Source organism: Phodopus roborovskii, unplaced genomic scaffold (assembly GCF_943737965.1).
Source record: "Phodopus roborovskii unplaced genomic scaffold, PHOROB, whole genome shotgun sequence".
Classification (NCBI taxonomy): Eukaryota; Metazoa; Chordata; class Mammalia; order Rodentia; family Cricetidae; genus Phodopus; species Phodopus roborovskii.
The window spans coordinates 29197226-29218791 of NW_026126434.1; the positions used below are offsets into that span (position 1 = coordinate 29197226).

Genomic DNA, 21566 nt, shown 5'->3' on the forward strand with positions numbered 1-21566 from the left:
ATAAATTATTAGCAAAATCAAGAAAAGAAACCTAAGGAATGAATGAAAAGACGTAAGCCTGGAAGGAGTTTCACCCGACAGGATTGTGGCTGTAGGAGCAATGGACTGCGCTCACATTTGTGTGTGGGCAGCTATGTGGGAACTCTGGAGACCAGGGGCTGATGAGACAAACTGTGGACTCTCACCACGGCAGGTGTGAGTAGGAGGAGGTCTTGGGACTAGACCCCTTTGTCCTAGATGGTTTCCATGTATGTGAGGCTTGGGAGAGAGCGTGGTAGCCCTCAACATAAACCTTGACATCCAAAGTCACTGCATTTTCCCCAAACAATGATCCCTGCTCCAGCCACAGCTTTCTCAGGAGGACTCTGGTGATTAGGGTGTGGCTGCTGCTAAAAGATGGAGAAATCAAGGGGTGGAGAGCGCACTCATTAATTCAAATGGATTTGGGCAAGGCTCACAGAGGATGGCCGAGGAGGAGGGATGTGTGCTGGGGGAGGGGAGGTGGGAATTGAACCCAGGTCCTGTGGGAGAGCAGACAGTGATCTTAACTGCTGAGCCATCTCTCTGGCCCCCAGACACTTTGCTGTGACACTCCCACAGCCCCCCACACTCCCTCCCAGTTAGCCACTCATCCTGTGGTTGGCTTCATTTACTTCACTTTTACTCAAGGTTTGTATATACTTTTTATGAAGCACATACATTTTTCTCTCTTGTGTTTCCTTGCTCAGTGTGTGTGTGTGTGTGTGTGTGTGTGTGTGTGTGTGTGTGTGTAATGCAGATTCCTTACACTGAAGTGGGGTTCCTCACTCTCTTTTTTGGAACACCTCATCTATGTGGGGTTTCTAGTTTTTGTTTTCTTTGATCTCTTTCACTGCTCTGAGTTCAGAGTTTGCCTTTGCTATTCTTTTTCCTTTTTACTTTTGTTTTGATTTTTCGAGACAGGGTTTCTCTGTAGCTTTGGAACCTGTCCTGGAACTCACTCTGTAGATCAGGCTGGCCTCGAACTCACAGAGATCTACCTGCCTCTGCCTCCTGAGTGCCAGGACTAAAGGTGTGCGCCTCCGAAGCCTGGCTTGCTTTGCTATTCTTATCTTTCCTTTTCCTTCCTTCTCTGGCCTGCACAGTTCCTCTTCACCTGTGCTCAGCTCACGTGACTCTTAACTTTTATTTTATTTTGGTTCCTGATCATTGCATTTAAAGGTGACTATTTCCCTGTATGATCTGTGTCCACCATACCCACTGCAATGTCTTTCTGTCTTTTTTCTTTCCACAAGCCCCACATTTAGCAACAAAATTATGCTAAATTCTCATAGTAGTGTTTCAGTTTTTATTTATTGATAAGCAGTTTTTTAGTGTTTTAACTCAAAGATTTTGAACTTTTAATTTTGAAAAAAAAAAAAAACTTCAAACTTATAGAAAAGTTGTAACAAAACCAAGAAATCTTGGGTTGACTGATTTGACCTCTATACCACACACACACAAATCTTACTATACTTTATCCTGATTTAAATTCTGATCATTTTGCCTTGCTTTTAAAAATTGTTTTAAAAGATGTATTTATTTTATGTGTATGAATGTCTTGCCTGCATGTTGGCAACAGATATGAGTTGGGTCCTGTGCCATCTCTTCAAGTGGAAGTTGAATTCCTTCTGGAGCCTGGACCTCCCTTTGGCTCCCAATAATTCATTGGTTTATTCCAAGCTGGATTTCTGGATGCTGTTCTTTGTTCTCAGAATGTTTGCTGGCTAACATGCAGCCCCTTTCTCCTGCATGTCCTGTGGCTTCCCTTGGGTGTTACAGCCATGCTGCCTTTCAGCTCAGGAATTCTCTGAGTGCATCCTCATAGAGTCACCAGGTTCTCTACCATATTAGTCCATTGCTGGGTTAGAAGGAACCTCATTTGGCTTATCTGTGAAGACATGCCTGGTGTGATACCCCAGCGTCTTGGGCCCCTTCATGTTAATAGAATAAATTTAAGAAACAGTGAGAGGTTGACCTCTGTGTGAGCCCCCAGGAAGGTACTTCTACAAGCAGGGCATAGATCTAATGTGAAACACAAATCCTACCCACTAGCATACAGGGCTATGAGAACAGAGATTCAACCTTGAGGAAAATGCTTGGGTGGGGAAACACAGTTTGCTGCTGTGTAGATCAGGCTGGCCTCAAACTCAGAGATCCACCTGCCTCTGCCTCCTTAGTGCAGGGACTAAAGGTGTGAGCCACCACACCTGGCTCATATATATCTTAAAACATTTCTTTAATGTTAAAAAGCTTTTAAAAATTAAGCATCCCCGATGGTATATTTTCCTGTGTGGTAAGGGTGGTGATTGTGAGGCCTGTGGTGTTATGTCCCATTGCTAACCACAGTTTTGTTGTGGTTGTTGCTGACCAAAACCTCTTACTTTATTCAAAGCAAGTCTGCACGTTTGAAAATATTCAAATTCTCACCACCTCCCCAGTGGGGTCCCTTGTTGTCTACTATAAACACCTGGCTTAAAACACTTCCAGATTTTAGATGGACAGGGCCCTATTTTAGAGCTGCCTAGGGGAACCCCCAGGGAGGGTAACAACCTAAACTCCTAGAACCCAAACCAGTAATTCCTCCTATGAAAAAGTATTAACTATGTCCAGCTAATTGGATCGCTTTGTTCCTGCTGATATTAATAACGTTAAGATAATGTACACTTTACCAGTGAGGCCAAATGCCCTGAAACTCCAGGATGTGTCAGACACCTGTCTCCCTTGGAGAAACTTAAGCTCTGTTGACTGTTGTTAGCGAAGCCCCAAAATTCTGGGTCGACTCCCTTTACTGGAATTATACAAAACAACCACTCTCTAATGACAATGACAGAAACAGTCCTGGTGGGTTCACCAAAATTGGCCAAATGCTATCAGTGGATCCAAAGAAACCTTTCTCAGGGTGTATGTACAAGGCCAAATATACTTTTAAGAAATAGTTCATAAGACCAGAGAGATGGTAGAGTAGGCAAAGGCATTTGATCCCCAAGCCTGATGACCCGAGTTCCATCCCCAGGACTCTCAGGATGGAAGAGGGGGGTCAACTCCAGAAGTTGTCCCCTGGCATCCACCCACATACTGTATCAAGCATGTGTTAGCATGAATAGACTAATAATCTGTTTAAAGGGGCTACATTAGAAAGTGGAGGTAGCCTAAAGCTGGGGGTGGTGGCACACACTTTCAATCCCAGCATTGGGGAGGTAGAGGCAGCAGGATCTCTGAGTTTGAGGTTAGCCTGGTCTACTGAGAGAGTTCCAGGACAGCCTGGAGACCCTCAACCACTCGGCTACTTTGATTCTCCACTCCAGGTCTCATTTAGCCCAGGCTAGCATTTAAGTCTCTGTGTAGCAAAGATGACCCTGAACTCCTGATCCCATACCACATCTAGAGACCAAACCCAGAGCCTCCCGCACACCAGGAAAGCAGCCTGCCAACTGAGCCCCCTCCCTCCCTCACCTGACTTTTTTTTTTTTTTTTTTTTTTTTTTTTGCCTGCTCAGCTCCATTGCTTTCAGATTGTGAAGACACATTTTCCTGGCATTGTGGCCAGTTGCGTATAAACAGAAATTTTAACATCTCTTCTCAGACTCGTGTTTGTGTGTTCCCCACAGTGAGATCCAAACCCAGACTCCTGGAACTGGCTAGTGGTGTGAATAGAATTCATCAAGGGATATCTAGAGCTGCATTTGCTTGAGGATTATGGACACACACACACACACACACACACACACAGAGAGAGAGAGAGAGAGAGACAGAGAGACAGAGAGACAGAGACAGAGAGAGACAGAGAAAGACAGAAAGAATTAGAGAACACAGGGCCAATAGGCTCACAGAGGGAAAAGAGACACAAGACAGAACCCAGAAAACCACTTGGCTCAGGTCAGCTGCATTTCCTGGTCAGTCTTTGCTGACACCTACAGGCTACATCATGTTAATGGTTTTTTAAATGAAAATTTAACTTCTCCCTTTGTGGGATGCTGTTTCTGTGCTGTAGATCCTGCACCTCTGCAGCCCCAGGCTCAATAGGTATAAGACAAGGTTATTTGAATGTTTCAAGAAAAAAGATCACACCGTGTCAAAGATTCTGTAAGGTTGGCTCACTGATGGGAACTTCCTGGCTGCCGAGAGCCGAGCTGAAGACCCTAGAGTCACAACTTGTGCTATCTTCAGTGCCCTTAGAGCCATTTGGAGTCCAGCTCTGTAGCTGATGTGACACCTGTCCTGGTTTAATTTCTGCGGATATGAGAAAATAGACAAAAAAGTAACACGGGAGGGAGGGCTTATTTCTGCTCCAGGTGACCCCCATCATTGTGGGAATGTAAAGACAGCCATTGGAAACAGCTGATCACCTCACACCCGCAGTCAAGAGCAGAGGGAAATGAGTGTATGCTTACACCCAGCTCATCCCCTCTGCTCTCATACACTTCCGGATGCCTACTTAGGGAATGATGCCTGCCACCCACAGTGGGCAGGCTCTTCCAGCATCAGTTAAGGGAATCAAGACAATCCCCCACAAACATGCCCACAGGGCAACCCAGTGTGGAGTCCTTTATTGAGTGTCTCCCCAGGTTATTGTGAGTGTGTCAAGTTGACAGTTAAAGCAAGCCACCACACGTCCTTTCAACTATCAGTAGGGTCTACAGCTGAGACTCCTTGCTTCATTGTGAAAAGCTTGCCCTGATGTTCTTACTAATGTATTTGGGGGACAGCTTGATTTATGACTTCCCTTTGTCCTGTGACTGTAAAATGTTTATGTAACTGCTTTCCCGTAGTGGAGGCAAACGGAGTTGGTGTTCCTGGACCATGGCCAGCTACTTTTATCTGACTCAGAAAAAAAATCTCTTATTTCCTTTGAAGTGAGAGGGAAAAACTCAAGGACTTGGTAAATTAGAATTTTGGTGTCACATGGATGTCAACACACAGGTGAAACTATACTTTAAGAAAACACGTGGGGGCTGGCATGCTGGCCTGAGTAGTTCACTGTAGGCTCATGTCTGGAAGACTCCACACTCGTGCTGTTCATACTTGTGCTGCTCACACACTCTCTTGAATTTAGATTACAGGTGTACCCAGCAAGTGTAGTACTTGAGGGGCTGAAGCTAGAGAGGTAGGAGGCCAAGGGCATCATGAAATCTAGAATTTGAGATAGCAAACATTTTCTCTCTTAAAATAATTATTGTGATTAACTTGAAAATAAAAAAAATCAAACACTTGCCTGCTCCCAAGCTATCCATCTTGGCGAGCACAGTTACAATGGCTATGCTGATTGCACAGGGTTTACACCTGCAATGTAAATTGCATTTTAAGCAATTATCCACTACAAAATCTACCAAAGCCAAAGCTAGTTTTTATGCATTTACCAAACACACACACACACACACACACACACACACACACACACACACACACACAAAGTACAGTTGAAACTAGGGAAAAACAGCTTTCTATTCTCTTCCATGACTCCATCTTTCCTCATGGCCTAATGCCACCCTTCTTGCTTGCACAACACACTTATATGTTATCCACTAGGAGCTGCATATAATGAAGAATGCATGCTTTTCCCCCTTTGGCTTTGGGTAACAATGCTTCATGTACTTTCCAGGACCAGGTATTTTCCTGAACATTTGATCATTTCATTGTCTCACAGCTAAATAATGTTCCATCTTGTGTAAGTACCACATTTTCACTACCCGTCTGGGAGTTTAGGATGCTTCCAACCGCTTGACATGAGGTGCAGAAGTTCTAACAATGGCTAATGTTCACTTATAAAAGAGACCAGTTTCCTTTGAAACTTCCTTTAGCTGTGGCCGTTTTCAGCTTCATACTTTGGATTCAGGATAATAAAAGCATCAAGTTATCTCTTCACACTCCCCAATTTCTCATCAGGCAGTCAATACCCATTTGTCCTTTAGGTGGCGCCAAAGGCCGATTCTTCCATGGCTCAGACTGGACCAATCAGGTACTCGCCATTCTTGGTGTAAGAGCAATTCTAGTATCAAATTTACAGTGTGGGAAAAACTGAAAAACAAAAGGCAAAACAGGAGTACACATCTTGCTTGGTGTGTAGGTTAGGTTTTTGCTAACGTGACACAGCTAGGGTCATCTGGAAATGGGACCCTCTACTGAGAAATGTCTCCATCAGATTGGCCTGTGGGCATTTCCTTTCCTGATGATTGGTGTGGGAGGGAATAGACCATTGTGGGCGGTGCCACACCTCGGCAGGTGCCATTTTCCAGCAGGTGCCACCCTGGGCAGGTGGGCCTGGGTTGTGTGGGAAGGCAAACTGAGTGAACCATGGGTAATGAGCTGTGTCCGCCCCGTAGCCTCTGCTTCAGCTCCTGCCCCATGTGACCAATTGTGAACTGTGAACGGGCATGTAAACCACATCGACCCTTCCCTCCCCAACTTGTTTTTGATTATGATACTCATCATAGCAACAGAAACCAAACTAGGACACTTGGCAATGTTTCTCTGGGCGGAATATTACTGGTGTTTTACTGACTGCATATGTTTTCATGACAGGTTAGTCTACACTTTTATTCTTATTTTGTATCTGATTATCAATAAGTTCATTTTGAGGAAGACTTACTTTCTAGATTTAAAAAGCTTTGTTGCCTGACTGTGGTGGGCTACACCTTTAATCCTAGCAGTTGAGAAGCAGAGGCAGGTGGATCTCTGAGTTTGAGGCCAGTCTGGCCTACAAAGTGAATTCTAGGACAGCCAGGGCTACACAGAGGAACCTTGTCTTGAGAAAACATAATAATAATAACAATAAAAAGCCTTGTTGATCAGTAGAAATGAAAATGTGTGCTCTATGACAGAAGATGGTGGACATTTGCTGAAGCATCACTGTCTAAGATGCATTCTTAATTCAGAGCGATGACAGGCAGGTCTTGGTGAAACAGTCATAAGTGGGTGGCTCCTCTACTCTGGTCACAGATGACACTTTCTGCTTTCTTAGCACCAAAGGCCTCTGCTGTGGTCGCCCAGTAAAAACTGGGACCTTTGAGAGAAATGACAGAGAAGGGCCCCTCCTGGCTCTGTGGGATTGAGCCCACCAGGTATTCTGTACCCTTGATTTTTATAGAGAATAAAATTGCTAGAAGAAATTTACCCAACTAAGGGGACATTGCAACCTGTCAAGCTGTAACAGAGGACTTAAAAATTCTCTAGAGAGGTTTGAGTGATGGCTGATTCTGCAGAGGACCCAGGTTAGGTTCCCATTGTCCACACAAACCCCTTATAAACAACTGTCTGTAATTCCTGTCCCAGGAATCCAAACCCTCTTCTGGCCTCTCTGAGCACCAGACACCACACACACACACACACACACACACACACACACACACACACCATGAATATATATTACACACACGCACACACAGTGCACACACATGCAGGGAAAACACAAAACACATACCTGTAAAATTTAAAAGTCCTTAAAAATTCTTGTAAACATATTTTCTTTTGTTAGATTATTTTTGGCCCAGGTTTGTTAGGAGTAAGGTTTTTCGAGGTCTGGTCCCATTGCCACACCAGCCCCAATTAACACACAGAGACACTGTATTTGATATAATTCTGTTGGCCAGTTACTTGTTTCATATCGGCTAGCTCTGTCTTAGGTATTAACCCATTTCTACTAATCTAAGTATTTCCATGTGGTCTCATCTTACCGGAGAGTGGGGCTAGCCTCTGCTCTTCCCAGTCTCTACATGCTGACTCCTCCCTACTACTTCCTCTTTCCTCCTTGTCTCCTTGTCCCTCCTATCTCCTTTCCTATTGGCCAACAGTGCTTTATTCATCAACCAATAAGAGAAACATATTTACAGAATGACATCTCCCATCACAGGTTTTTTTTTTTTGTTTTTTTTTTTTTTTTAGTTTTTGAAACAGACTCTCTCTGAAGTCCTGGATATTCTGGGGTTTACTTTTGTAGAACAGGCTGGCCTTGAATTCACAGAGCTCAACCTGCCTCTGCTTCCTGAGTGCTGGGATTAAAAGTGTATGCCATCATGTCTTGGCACCCAGGCTAGTCTTGAACTCAAGATCTCCCTGCTTTACTCTCCCAAATTCTAAGATTACAGGTATATGTCACCATGCCTCACTTTGTCTGAATCTTAAAACAAAGCAGATAAAAGAAATAATGAATACACATCTTAATTACTTTTCAATTGCTGTGGCAAAGCTCTGTGACCAAAACACCTTCTGGAAGAAAGAGTTTATTGAGAGGGTGAGTCCTAGCAGGGATTGTGGCAGGCGGGCAGGCAGGCGGGCAGGCAGGAGGGTGGGCGGGCGGGCGTGCGGGCGTGCGGGCGTGCGTGGTGCTGAACAATAGCTGAGAGCTCACAGCTGATTCACAAGCAGAAGGCAGAGGTGAGGTGGGGAGAGCTAACTGGGAATAGCTTGGGCTTTTGAAATCTCAGTGTTACCCCCAGTAACAATCCTCTTCCAAGGCCACACTTCCCAATCTTTCCCAAACAGCTCCTCCAACTGGAGACAAAACATTAAAATATATGAGCCTGTGGGGGCCATTTCACTAAAACTACAATGTATGAAGCTGAACTGAAAACTTTTGAGAAATATACTTTTAGAGACTCGATTTTATTTATTTATTTATTTTTATTGATTTTTTTCAAGACAGGGTTTCTCTGTGTAGCTTTGTTTTGTAGACCAGGCTGGCCTTGAATTCACAGAGATCCACCTGCCTCTGCCTCTTGAGTGCTGGGATTAAAAGCACGCGACACCATCGACCTCCTGGCTTCAATTTTATTTTTATTTGTGTGCTTCTCTCTGTGTGTGTGTGTGTGGGTGGGTGGGTGTGTGTGCGCGCGCGCGCGCGCGCGTGCGCGCGCACATGGGCACGTGTGAACGCAGTGACCACAGAGGCCAGAGGAGGGCATCAGACCCTCTGGAGCTGGAGTTACAGGCTTTGAGTTTCATAGCGAAGGTGTTGGAACCGAACTCTGGTCCACGATAGGTGCAATGTGTTGTCTAAACTGCCGGCCCCTCTAGTCCTGCTCACCTCTCCATTCTTCCTCCCTCCCTCCTTCTTCCGCCTCTGTGCTCCATCTTGCTTCATTTGAGAGAGCCTAGGCTGGCCTCACAGTTCTACTCTTCCTGCCTTTGTCTCTGCCCGCTGTGTTTGCAGGTGTGCACCCCCAGGCCTGGCTGGGTTTGGCTTTCGAAGGAAATGTGGAGAAATGTATGGGAGGCTCTTCTTGTTTGGGTAAAGGGAAATATTGGAACCACACATGACCCGGTAGATGGCATCCCTTCCCCCTTGCTCCTCACCCATCTGCACCCTGTCTCTGTTTGTCCTGTGGGGAGGAACTGGCTTCAGTGCCGAGATGTCTGACCCCACCTGATGGGCCACTTCTGCACCAGGAACTCCCCTGATACTTCTGCTTCCCCCCAAACCAGCCCCTGCTTCTGTTCCCACTGCCCTTTGCTGGAGAAATGAGCAACAGTGTGGATCTCTCTTCCTTATGTTGCTCTTTCGAGTTGAAGTGTCAGGTGCATAGACAGGACTCAGTTCCTGCATTTGTGCCCCAACTTCAGAAAAGGTATGGAGGGGGAATCGAGTTTTTTTTTTTTTTTACATTTCTAAGAAGGTGAGACTTATGAAGCAGGGGAATTCCACAGCACCCTGACATCTCCACATCTGAAACAATGTAATAAATCAGTGTCCATAGCCCAGACACCTTGAGGTGGCAACTGTCAATGAATGAGAACTTTGCTTCGTGGCTTCATGGGATATGTCAGTGGCTCTTAGAACCAAGGTGACTCACAGCTCAACACATCAGTAAAAATGGCTGCTTTTGTTCTAACTACTAAGTTTTGGAATGGTTTGCTAGCACAGATAGGTTGTGGGAAAGTATAGTGGGAGCTTTCTTTCTCCCTTCCTTCCTTCCTTCCTTCCTTCCTTCCTTCCTTCCTTCCTTCCTTCCTTTTGGTTTTTCAATATAGGGTTTCCCTGTGAAACTCTGACCTCACTCTGAAGACCAGGTTGGCCTCAAACTCAGAGCTTCACCTGCCTCTGCCTCCTGAGTGCTGGGGGACTAGAGGTGTGTGCCTACTAGAGGTCCTACTGTGAATGTGTCATTTCTATGAGATTCACCCATGTGTTGTCATACAGTTACTTCCATTTCCTCCACACTATTGAATAAGTAACATTTTATTTACCCATTTACCACTAAGCAACTATTTTGTGAAACTATTTGTCAGCAACCTGTGAGTTGGTCAGTCTGACATTTCACCCCTAAATACTTTGCCATGTATATTTTAAGAACTGGAACACTTATCCTGCATAGCCATCATATTGTCGTCTCATCCTGGATGGTTAAAATGGATGCCATCTTATCTAGCAATTGCTCTACACTAGAATGTCCCCAAAGTGCTCAGTGGCAAAAGCATGCCATATTAAGACGCTGTTTGGACATCATGGTTACATAGCAGCAACTAACATCAGGGTGCATTGGATTTCTGCTCTGTGGGGGAAGTGTCCAATATAAACAGAGGGAGAATAGGTTTTTTTTCAGCTCATAGTTTGAGAGGTTCCAGCTTAAGTCCAACCATGGCTCTTGGCATGAGGTGAGGCTGGGCATCATGGTATGGAAAACATAGTAAGGCAAAACTGCTCCCATCATGACAGCCAGGAGGAAAAGATAAATGGGAAGGATGTGGGGAAGAAGAGCCCCTCCAAAGCATGATCTACTCTCTCTGATAAGACCCATCTCCTACTTTCCAATAATGATGAAATTGTGAGTTCATCAGTGGATTAGCCCATTTATTAGGGGCTAATGAGTATAACTGCTTATGAGACAATCATCTCTCAATGCCACATCCTAGCCATGACATGGCGGTCTCTTTCTCTCCAGGGCTTGGTGACTCATGGTTGTCAGAGCCACTGTGGAGTCATCCAGTCACTGGCTCTGCAGCTTCACAGCCCTCAGTGGCTGGCAGAAGACCTGTCCTCCTGCACATCTGCACTGGATTTAGGACAGCAACTGCCCTGTAGGATGTCTGTGAAGGGGGCCACAGAGGCAGTTCAGCAGTTGCAGGCACACACTGCTTCTTCAGAGGACACAGGTGAGGACCCAGGTTTGGTTCTGAGCACTCACGTTGGGTGGCTCACAACTGCATGTTACTGTAGCTCCAGGAGACCTGGCACCCTCTTCTGATCACACCAGGAACACAAATAAAAGTGAGTCTTTTAATAAAAGATGAACATAGAAACTTTTCATTCACGCCGAGTTCAGATGAAAAATTTCACTCTTGTTCCTTGTCCTCTGTGTGCTTCCCAGGGCAATCAGAGCAGCCAACATTTGGGACAAAAAAGTTCATCCCGATTATGCAACACTGGCATGGTTTCTGTCTCACCCAAGCTATGATCCACTCTAGGAGGTAACACTCAGTTAATTTCTTCCCTTTACCTAATGTTTATCCTGTAGTCAGTTTCATCAGAGCCACGTGATAGCTAATCTGGGCTCAATTTGCTCGGGCTTTGATGTCCACTTATTTAGGTAATGACCTAGATCTTGATATGAAGGTGGGTGAATTGTCAGCTTGATGAGAGAGAGCTAGCATTATCTGGGAGACAGTCCTCTAGGCATGCCTGGTGGTTATTTTGAGAAGATTAATTAAACCAGGACAATCTGTCCACAGTGGGTGACACCATTCCCTGGGATGGGGCCCTGGACTGTATAAAAATCCTCTTCTGGATTTTGCAGCCATCTGCACTCATATGAAGAAACAAATGTACACATAATTTAAAATAAAATAAATCTTAAAATTAAGGAGAAACAAATTGAGCACAGAACTCATTGTATCCTAAACTAAAGTTGCCGGGCTAACATATAAAAATGCTGGAAATGTTTGGCTTTGGCATAGCTCCTCCTCTTCCCTGCCTTGTCCTGAGATGGTTTTGCTTTGCAAGGTCATTTGGAAGTTTTTTTTTTTTTTTTTTTTTTTTTTTTTTTAAATCTTGGCCAGTTCCCACTGGAATGAAATGGACTTGTGCAAGATCATGGGAAAAGTCTTTTCAAAGGTTTCTTTAAAGTCTTGGCAGCAATAAAGTCTGTCATGAAGGCTAGGAGACCTGAAGGCTCAAGCCAAGCTGAGGGCCATGGCAGAAACAACAGAGGCCTAGTTGCAACCATGCACAAAGGCCCAGAGTAGATGAAACCCCTCACTGGGTCTACTTCACAATGTAAAGACAACAGATCTGGTAAAGGGCTGGCATTAGAAGCAGCTGTGAGCTTCCTGGTGTGGTCCTGGCAACTGAGCTCTCTTGGTGAGAGCAGTATGTGATCCTTTTAAAAATGATTTATTCATTTTATGTGGATGAGTGTTTTGCCAGTAAGTATATGTTCACCTGTAAGTATATGTGTGCAGTGCCTCAGGAGGTCAAAGAGATTGCAGGTCCCCCTGAACTAGAGTCACAGATGGTTATGAGCCACCATTTGGGTGCTGAGACCAAACCAGAGTCCTCTGCTAGAGCTAGAAGACTTTTAACTGCAGAGCCATCAAATCAGCACCTTTCCCGGGTGTTTGCTTTATTTTATGAGACAAGGTCTGACTATGTAGCCTTGGCTAGCCTGGAACTTACTATGCAGACCAAGCTAGCCATGAACTCATAGAGATCCACCTGCCTCTGCCTCCCAAGTGCTGGGATTAAAGACATGCATCACTAGCCCCAGATTTTTCTCAGACTTTTGAGAATTTTTAGGTCATTTACTTCTAATTTTTCTTGTTACAATAAAAAATGTATTTTCTCTTAAAATTATTTTACTTGCATTCATGACAACAGTGTGTGTGTGTGTGTGTGTGTGTGTGTGTGTGTGTGTGTGTGTGTGCATGTATATGTGCATGTATGTGCTAGCCCACACACCGTGCATGGTTTGGTGCATGTGCAGAGGTCAGAGTCAGTAAACCTTACTCCTCCATGGTTTCTGCATCAGCTTCTGCCTCCAGGTTCCTGCCCTGTGTGAGTTCCTGTCCTGACTTCCTTGGATGATGAACAGTGATGGGGAAGTGTGAGCCAGATGGCCCCTTCCTCCACAGGTTGCTTTGGTCATGGTGCTTCATTACAGCCATAGTCACCCTAACTAGGACAAGTATGAAATGTACTTTGATCACATTGCTCCTTCCATTGCCTCCTTTCTATAGACATGGCTTCACTTCTTATCCACAGCCTGTGCTTTCCTGGACATGTGACTTATTTTTCCCTTTGAAGACAGGATCTCATAGTCTATTCCTGATCAGCCTTGAACTTACAGAGATCTGCCTGCTCTGCCCCTCTGGTGCTGGGATTGGTCACAAGTAACATTTTCAATATGTAACATTTTTACAAGACAGTTCCCAATGGGTTATTTCATTTGTGGTTTTGTCTTAAATATCTGTTACCAGTATTTGTTAGTTTCCAAAGCATGAGGATGTGATGCATCATTTTGTTGCCATGTTCTAAGTGTCTTTCACTTAGTGTGTTACAGAGCACAGTTTTCAGGCATCTATCTGGCTCTCTGAAATTGACTAGGGACATGTAAACCACTCAGTCCCTGTCCCACGTGGCTTTAAAAGTTGAATATAGCTTTTTGTATTTGGGGTGGAGATTTAAAGACAGAATTTTATTAGTCTTCTTTCTTCTCTTCCACTGCCTTGTGACTCAGCATCAACTGTTGCCTGTTGATAGCTTGTGACAAATATGTGTCCTGTCAAATTAGCCCTTTGAGAACCCAAAAAGTCCCAACTGGTAATGTTTTTGACTTCCACAGTATGGGCATTTCCACTGCAGCTAACATCAAGTTGCCAGTGGTTAACAACTGCCTTTCAAAATTATTCAGTATTTTACATGGATCTGCCAACCAGTGAAAAGCCAGTTCAACACTATTTATTTATTTATTTTGCAGGATGCATGTGTGCCCTGAGGTCAGAGGACAACTTCAAGCAGTTGGCATTTTCCTTTGACCATGTGGGTCCAGGGGACAGAACTTGGGTAGTCAGGTTTGGCAGCAAGCACCTTTACCCACTGAATCATCTGGCTGGTCATATTATTTCTTGACATTTATGTTGTGTATTTGTTGTTTGCTTGACTGTTTTTTGAGGCAGGGTTTTTCTACATAACAGCCCTAGTTATCCTGGAACTCATTTAGTAGACCAGTGTAGGGGGATATTCATTTTGTCTCCTTTGGTGGCATTGACCACACCCATTGGGGGGTGGAGCCAGGGACGGAAGTGACCTGGGGAACTAGGTCAGAGGAGGTGCTGGAGAGTGCTCTCTTGCCTGCTGCACAGGGATAGGATAACATCCAGAGGAATTCTTGGAAGCAGGAACCTGTTGGTGTTCACCTGTCTTATGTTGTGAGTTATTTCTCCCTAAATAAACATCTGTTCGGCCTGATTGTTTATCCTGATCCTTATTAAACCGCGATAGACCAGGCTGTCCTTGAACTCACAGAGATCCACCTGCCTCTGCCTCCCGAGTGATGGAGGGCGTGAACCACCACTGCCCAGCTATCTATTTGATTCCACCTTGGCTTTCTTTGTGTTTCTTACCCTTATTATCGTTTTGTCTCGGTTGCTTTTTAAACTGTCTGCTTCTGGTAGATGTTTCAAACTCTTGGAATGAAGGATGTAATGATAGCTATTGGATCGCTAGCAACAAAAGAAAGCCTTCCAGTTTGAACACATTTATATTTGTTTGTTTCTAGGGGTCTGTGTGGTGCTGGTTCAGGCATGTCACAGGCTTGAGGGCTCAAGGCTAACTGAGCTTGGGGAGTCCCCATACTGTCCTGCTTGCAGTCCTTTCTCAGTTCCTCTCTCTAGGGAGACCTCCCTCCTGGCTGCCACGGAGCAACAACCATGCAGTGTGGCTGAGTTCAGGGAAGGCTGGGAGTTCTGACTCTGCTCACTGTCCACTTTCAGTTCTTGCTTTCTGAATCCTGCCCAGAGTTCTCAGTGGCCATCATGGGAGAGAGGCTCTTAAGCTTTCATTTCAATTTCAACAAAGCAACTCCAGGCATTGTGATTTTAGATACCCAACCACAAGTACTCCCTTCCAGCAGCACAGGACCATTCAGAGTACCTTGATTCTGTGTGCTCAGCCTTCAGTCTTACTCATGATTCAGTTTAATATGCTTGTTCACTTAGTTGTTTATTAGAAAAACAGCACTGAGTACTGGAGATGCAAACCACCTCATGGTCATGGGGATTTCATTTGACTGCAGCAGAATGAAGCGGGTGGTTGGCATGGCCTCAGGACATGCAAAGGTGGGAACTGGCAGCTGTGTTTAATATGTGTTTCTAGGAGACCCATGACAGCTGCCTGTCAAAGGACAATGATTCTGTACCCTCATCTGTGAGACCAACAGTGAAATCTTATTTACCTTCCTTTTGTGAGCTTTACCTCTGAGCTGCACCCAGAGGTCATGCAGAAACTTTTATGGTTTGCATTATTTGAAAAAAAATATTTATCTTGTATGCATGTGGAGGCCAGAGGTCAAGAGCAGGTGACTTCCTCAGTCCCTGTCCACCTTACCTTTTGAGACAGGGTCTCACTGAACCTGGAACTTATTGATTTGGTTGGCCATTGAGTTCCATGGGTCTGTGTCTGCCCCCCCAGAAGTGAGGTCCCAGGCAGGTGCCACCATGCCTGGCTTCTGTGTGTGTATGTGTGTGTGGGGGATCTTGTCTCAGGCTTTTGGGCACATCCAGTCCTTTACTGACTGAGCCATCTCCTTGGCACTTGGTCTACAGTATTTAAAAAACCATGCAGGGGCTGGAGAGATGGCTCAGTGGCTAAGTACTTGGCTATTCTTGCAGAGGACCCAGGTTCAGTTCCCAGTATCCACATGGCAGCTCATAATTAAACTCCAGTTCCAGGGTTTCCAATGCCCTTCTGACCTCTGCAGGGATCTACACATATTCATGAAGAAAAAAAATTAACACACATACACATACAATAAGAGTAAATAAATCTTATTTATTTATTTTTTTTTTTTTGTACACAGTAACCTCTCATATATGAGGCTTTTTCTTCTGGTGTCTGAGGCCTCCTTTCTCTGGGGAAGATGTTTTAGTTTAGAGATAAAGAATGAAAGAATGATAAGGTATGAAATTTAATGGAAGCATCACAGCTCCTGTATTGACTCCCAACTCTTCACTGCATAGAAGTTCATTGAGTTCTGAAGGCTTTGGATCTGGTTACTTTTGGTGTTGGATGTTTTCATTTCTTTGAAATTTACTTATTTATTTATGTTTTATTTATTTTTATTTGCAAGTGTTTTTTAATAATAAAGTTTATTTTTAAGAAAGGAATGAGAAGGGCGCACTGATGTCTGGGTTGGGAAGGAAGCTCTTCTCCCCACAGTTCCTTCTGACGCCCATTTCGACACCAGTGCTGGTTCTATGACAGGGGAGCCTGGGGACAAGTCACTCATCATAGAACTTTGGCAGCTCATCTCCCAGGATTACTCGATGGTCCACACCAGTGGCTGTGATGGTGACCAGGTAGATGACTCCCCCACTAGAGCCGTCACGGTTCATGGCCAGAGTGATGGCTGCAGAGGGTTTGCATTGGAGAGAGGAGCAGAAAATGGCTTAGCTTTAACATCTTTTCCCTTTGCTTTCCAATCATATGCCACCTCTCCCTCAAAACTCATCCTACAGAGGCATCTTCAGAAATGTTCAGTAAACAGCATCACCCGAGTCCCTACTGTAAATGTCCCCACCATGCTCTGCTTTAGGCTACCTACAGATTAACACATTGTCCAAATCTTTGAATGTTGAGCAATCAAGTTCACGTGAGGTGGCTTGGAGCACGGGGCAGTGCTAGCCCAGCATATCGCTGGTTCCCGCAGTGATATTATACCCTTACTTGATTTACCCGGATTCATCCCTACTGCCCCAGAACTCCATCTCTTTTAGCATTGTCTTACTCCCTTTCTCTCCAAAACATTTCCCAGTTTTTCAGGGTGAGGTTGGGGAGATGGCTCAGTGGCTAAGAGCAACTATTGTTCTTACAGAAGACCCGAGTTTGGTTCCCAGCACTCACATCAGGTGGCTCACAACCACTTACAACTCCAGTTCCAGGGGACCAACTTCTGGCCTCCATAGACACATGCACAAACCCACACACAGACATACTCACATACACACTTATGTACATATACAAAATTAAGTAAATACTGTTTAAAACCTTGGACATGAGATGGCCACCCATGTATGCTTTTTATGATTCTTCACAATCTACTTTCTTTCTGTACCCATAAACCCTCCCTGGCCACCACTCCCTTGGTCAGTTACCGTTCGTGGTGAAGCGCCTGCACTCCTCAGGGGTCATGCCTGCTTTATAGGTAGAGTCCACATAACCGTAAATGTAGGTACTGCCAGAACCACCGATGGAAAAGGGCTGTCGGATCAGCATTCCTCCCATGGTTCCATACACCTAGAAAGAGGTTCCTGCAGGTCAGAGTCCAGGACCACCTCACAATTTCCTCCATGGAGACGAGCAAACATGAAGACCTGGGACCCCAACAATCCAGCCCTCAGCACGAATCTATTTATTAATTAATTTATTTATATGTTGAAACAGGGTCTCAGTGTGTAGCCCTGGCTGTCCTGGAATGCTATCTACGTCAGGTTCTTCAAACTCACAGGGGTCCAAGTGCCCCTGCCTCCCAAGTGCCAGGACTGAATGCGTGTGTCACCACGCCTGGCCTGTAGTGTGCTTTTTAGAGGAACTGTCTTTAGACCATATTGCCAGAATGACATACGACTTCCATGTCTCTGAAGAGAGAAGTGGGGAACTCTGAGACCAGGAAGGGACGCACTCACCTGGCCCCCCTCACGTTGGTCCCAACCAGCCACCATGAGATGCGCTGACAAGTCTTCTCGGTACTTGTAGGTGATATTCCTTACCACGTTTGCAGCAGCTAGAACAAGGGGCAGCTCCTCCAGTTCCAACCTGAAGAGGATGTTGGGAGTAAGGATCAGCACCATGTTCTAAGGGTCAGCACCATGTTCTAAGGCCCACCCTTACACCATCACCCTCTCTGCCAATCACACTTGCACCAAGGGAGCCGGGGTCCCACACCACCAGTGATAGAGGCCTTCAGCTGTTCACCCTCTCTTTCTCCGCCCCACCTTCCCGCTCCTATTGATAAATCCCTCCTTTGACTCTAAGGGCCCTGCCCTTCAGGGTAAAAGCAGATAAGCCTTGCTTCCGTCCCAATGACCTTGGTTTCTCATATGGCAACTGCCTGATATTAGGAGTGGGCCAAATCACCATCTTCTTCCTGATTTCCTGTATCAGGGCAAGGATGTGAGCTTTCTAAGCCTCCATAGGGGAGGCAGAGTCATTGCTCTGACTATCTCTTCTCAGAAGCAGGGCACCGGCCTCCAGATATCCCAGTGCAAGTTCAAAGCTGGCAAAGTCACACAGCTGAGGAGTTTTACTGGGAGGGCAGTCAGGCCCTGGGGCTATGTACCCATGCAGCTCCAGCTGGTAGGCGGCCATGTCAGCTATGGCTTGGGCATCAGCAGCTGAACCGGAGAGGGCACAGTAGATGCGCTGGTGTAGAGGAGAAAGTTTGTCAAACACTCGGTTCACCACAGCTTCTCTGTTGGGAAGGAGCCAAACATTCAAGTTGGTCTGACAAGAGAATAGTGAGGCTTGCAATGCTTGGGTTAAAGTAGAAAACGCAGAAAGACATTATCTCATCTAAGTAACTCACCGTGCTAACTGGGCTGGGGATGTGGCCCAGGGGGCATAGTTCCTACCTGGAAGGCACAAAGCCCAGCACAGCATACAGGAGCAGGCTGGAGGATTAGGAGTTCAAGGCCAGTTTAGCTACATCAAGTTTGAGGCCAACCTGGGCTACAGAAGACTCTGTTTTAGGCATTACACTCTCCAAATTTAGACTTTTAAAGACTAATATTTTATATCAAAACAAGAAAAAGAGCACCTAGTTAAGAAAAATGTGCCTCAAAAAAAAAAAAAAAAAAAAAAAAAAAAATGTGCCTCTGAGCCAGGTGGTGGAGGTTCACACCTTTAATTCCAGCATTTGAAAGGCCAGGAGGATCTCTGAGTTTGAGGCCAGCCTGTTCTACAGAGTGAGTTCCAGGACAGCCAGAGCTACATAGAGAAATCCTGTACAAAATAAAGAGAAAAATATGCTTCTTACTGACTTTCCTTTGCTGTTAATCACCTTGAGGGCTATGGTAGTTTACAGAACATGGCATAAGCAGCAGTAAGTTCATCCTACAGGCTCACTGTGTGGGAGGAAAATGGCCAGGAGGGGAGACCAAGCAAATGCAACTGTGGCAAATAATTGAGATACCTGCTTGACAAAACCATTTTTATCCTAAGTGCAGACAGCATAGTCCCTCTAAAACCTACCCATGTCCTTTGGAGACACGATTTCTTTACCACCAAGCTACAAAACATTCAGACTTACAGATCCTTACCTATGAACTCAGAGGTCCAAGCACTGCACTATGATAGCTTTCTGAAAAGCACACAGTTCCATTTCCCTGACAGTTACCATACTGTTCAGAAGTGGAAAATGTGCACTTGGGGCCACCAGCTTCCTTCTCAATACATATCTCTTTAATGATACTCACCCTGCGGACACCCTGGAATCAGAACCCACCACGACACCCCCATCAAACTCCACCGCCATGATGGTTGTCTGCAGAGACACAGAGCAAGAAATGTCAGAGCAAGAAGTGCCCTGGCCCTTCATCCTAAGGAAGATGAAATGGTGCCAGGTGACTGACTAAAGGTCACACAGTCCTTCAGGCCAGAGTTTCCCCCTGTTTTTGTGCTGTTCTATCTGGCCGCATGGGGACGGCACAGTTTGGCTGTGGTGGAGCATAGGGAAACAACTCCCAAAGCCCCAGCTTCCCTGGGAGAAGAGAAGCAAGGATGGGTTCTGAGAGGTAGAAGTAATCTATCTGAGAGGAAGAGCAGGTCAGGAGAAGGAGGCCTAGAGATGGGACTGTCCACACTGCTTAGGTGAATTACTGTGACACAAGGCAAGGTCCTTCTTGGTCCAAAGCTCCTACTTGCACCCTTAATCAGGGGCGAGTTCTCAGGGCCACTGAACAAGGAACACAGAAGAGGTCAGTGGCTAACATGGCCAGGAGCCCAGGCAGGACAGCAGAAGTCTCATCTAAGGGGCTTCTCTGCAGGAGGGAAGGGGCTGCTGGAGAGCAGCAGGTCAAGAAGAGAATTACTGGATGGTGACAAGGATGAAGACATATCTACTTCCTCCCCCACACCCTTGAGCTAAAAGGAACCTTAGAGACCCGAGAAAATGGACAGACAAGATTGAGTTTTCCAAGCTCACACAGGTCTCACTTTGAACCCTTGATTGATTAGAGTTCTACTTTCCACTGCTCCATGGCAGCCAGGGGAGATTTCCCCAACCTTTCAGGCCACTCCAAACCTCACCCTGATCTCCGGGGACCCTGCCCCCGAGTCTGCTTTCTGATGTACTGATCACAAACCAAAGGCCAGAAATGGCCACTCCATTCTAGTGGCTGCTCTCCCAAACCATGCTAGGAGTGTGGTTGGTGGCTTCCAGAGAGCAGAAACCAGCTCCCATCTCCTCCCCAGCTCCTAGGTGGGGCAAAGTTCTCCTGCAAGCATGGGAATGGGAAGGGGGAGCAGGGCAGGGCAGCACCTGAGCCAGTGGGTCATCCCCTGCGCCCACTCCCAACCCCAGAGAGCATGTCCTCTCTCAGGGTGGAGGCTGTCCCGGGCCAGATTAAGCAAAGAGCTGTTTGATGTGTAGGTCCTTCTCAACTAGCTTTCATATAACCTTCACCCAGGACACTTTCTTAGCACCTCTTCGCAGGGGCCCCAAGCCCCTCACTTTATTTTACCAGTAGCCCCCACTGTGCAGACCAGAGTGAAAGCGAAAGCGCTTTGTAGCAACTTCCCTTAGAAGCTTCCAGCTCCAGCCAAAGTACGCACCTTCCCACCAGCTTCGCATGCGGGTCCCTCCACAGACCTCCGGGCATCACACGGGATACCCTACAGGGATACCCTACGTCCACTGTGGAGCGAACCGCTGGGTGTCATAGGCTTCCTAAGCCTCAGTCTCCTGGTTCACTTCCCAGGGCTTGAGGGTTCTGTGGTCACCCCACCCGCTGACTTTCACCCCCAGACCCATTACCCCTGTGTGGACTTCTCCTGTCCGGAACAACCCGGTGGTAGGTGCTGCTGTCCGCAACATCCTAACAGAGCAGAGCTTAACAGAGCAGAGCTAGGCTTTCCAATCGCCAGCCGCGCATGGCGCTCTCAGCTTTCAGCCTGCGGTCCCGCCCCATCATCACCTCGCAAGGGGCGGGCAGTTCTACTGGGCACTTGGCGCTCTGAGCTAACCTGATCAGGGCAAATCTGCCCAGAGACAAGTGACGACTGAGGGTCCCGCCCTGAAGCTGGGCTGGGGCCTGGGATGGGAAAATTCTTGCAAGCATGGGAAGAAGTCTGGGAAACCAGAGGAGAACAAGATGATGGAGTAAAACGGGATGCCAGCCAGGGCT

General features: G+C 46.1%; 1 protein-coding gene across 1 annotated transcript; it reads right to left on the reverse strand.

The window, feature by feature from the left end:
* Window positions 1-15976: 15976 nt before the first annotated feature.
* Window positions 15977-21320, reverse strand: Psmb9 (proteasome 20S subunit beta 9). Its single transcript, XM_051187248.1, has 6 exons — window positions 21197-21320; window positions 19638-19705; window positions 18503-18634; window positions 17850-17979; window positions 17319-17460; window positions 15977-16573 (listed from the first exon to the last, which is right to left on the reverse strand). Exons 1-6 carry the CDS (start codon window positions 21254-21256, stop codon window positions 16446-16448), a joined length of 660 nt encoding a protein of 219 aa, XP_051043205.1. The 5' UTR covers window positions 21257-21320; the 3' UTR covers window positions 15977-16445.
* Window positions 21321-21566: the final 246 nt, after the last annotated feature.

Coding starts and splice junctions, on each gene's coding strand:
- Psmb9 (XM_051187248.1), bottom strand. CDS start 21,256: ATGTTGCGGACAGCAGCACCTACCACCGGGTTGTTCCGGACAGGAGAA. Junction 18,635..19,637: donor GATTCCAGGGTGTCCGCAGG/GTGAGTATCATT, acceptor CCTTCCCAACAG/AGAAGCTGTGGTGAACCGAG. Junction 17,461..17,849: donor ACCAACGTGAGGGGGGCCAG/GTGAGTGCGTCC, acceptor ACCTCTTTCTAG/GTGTATGGAACCATGGGAGG.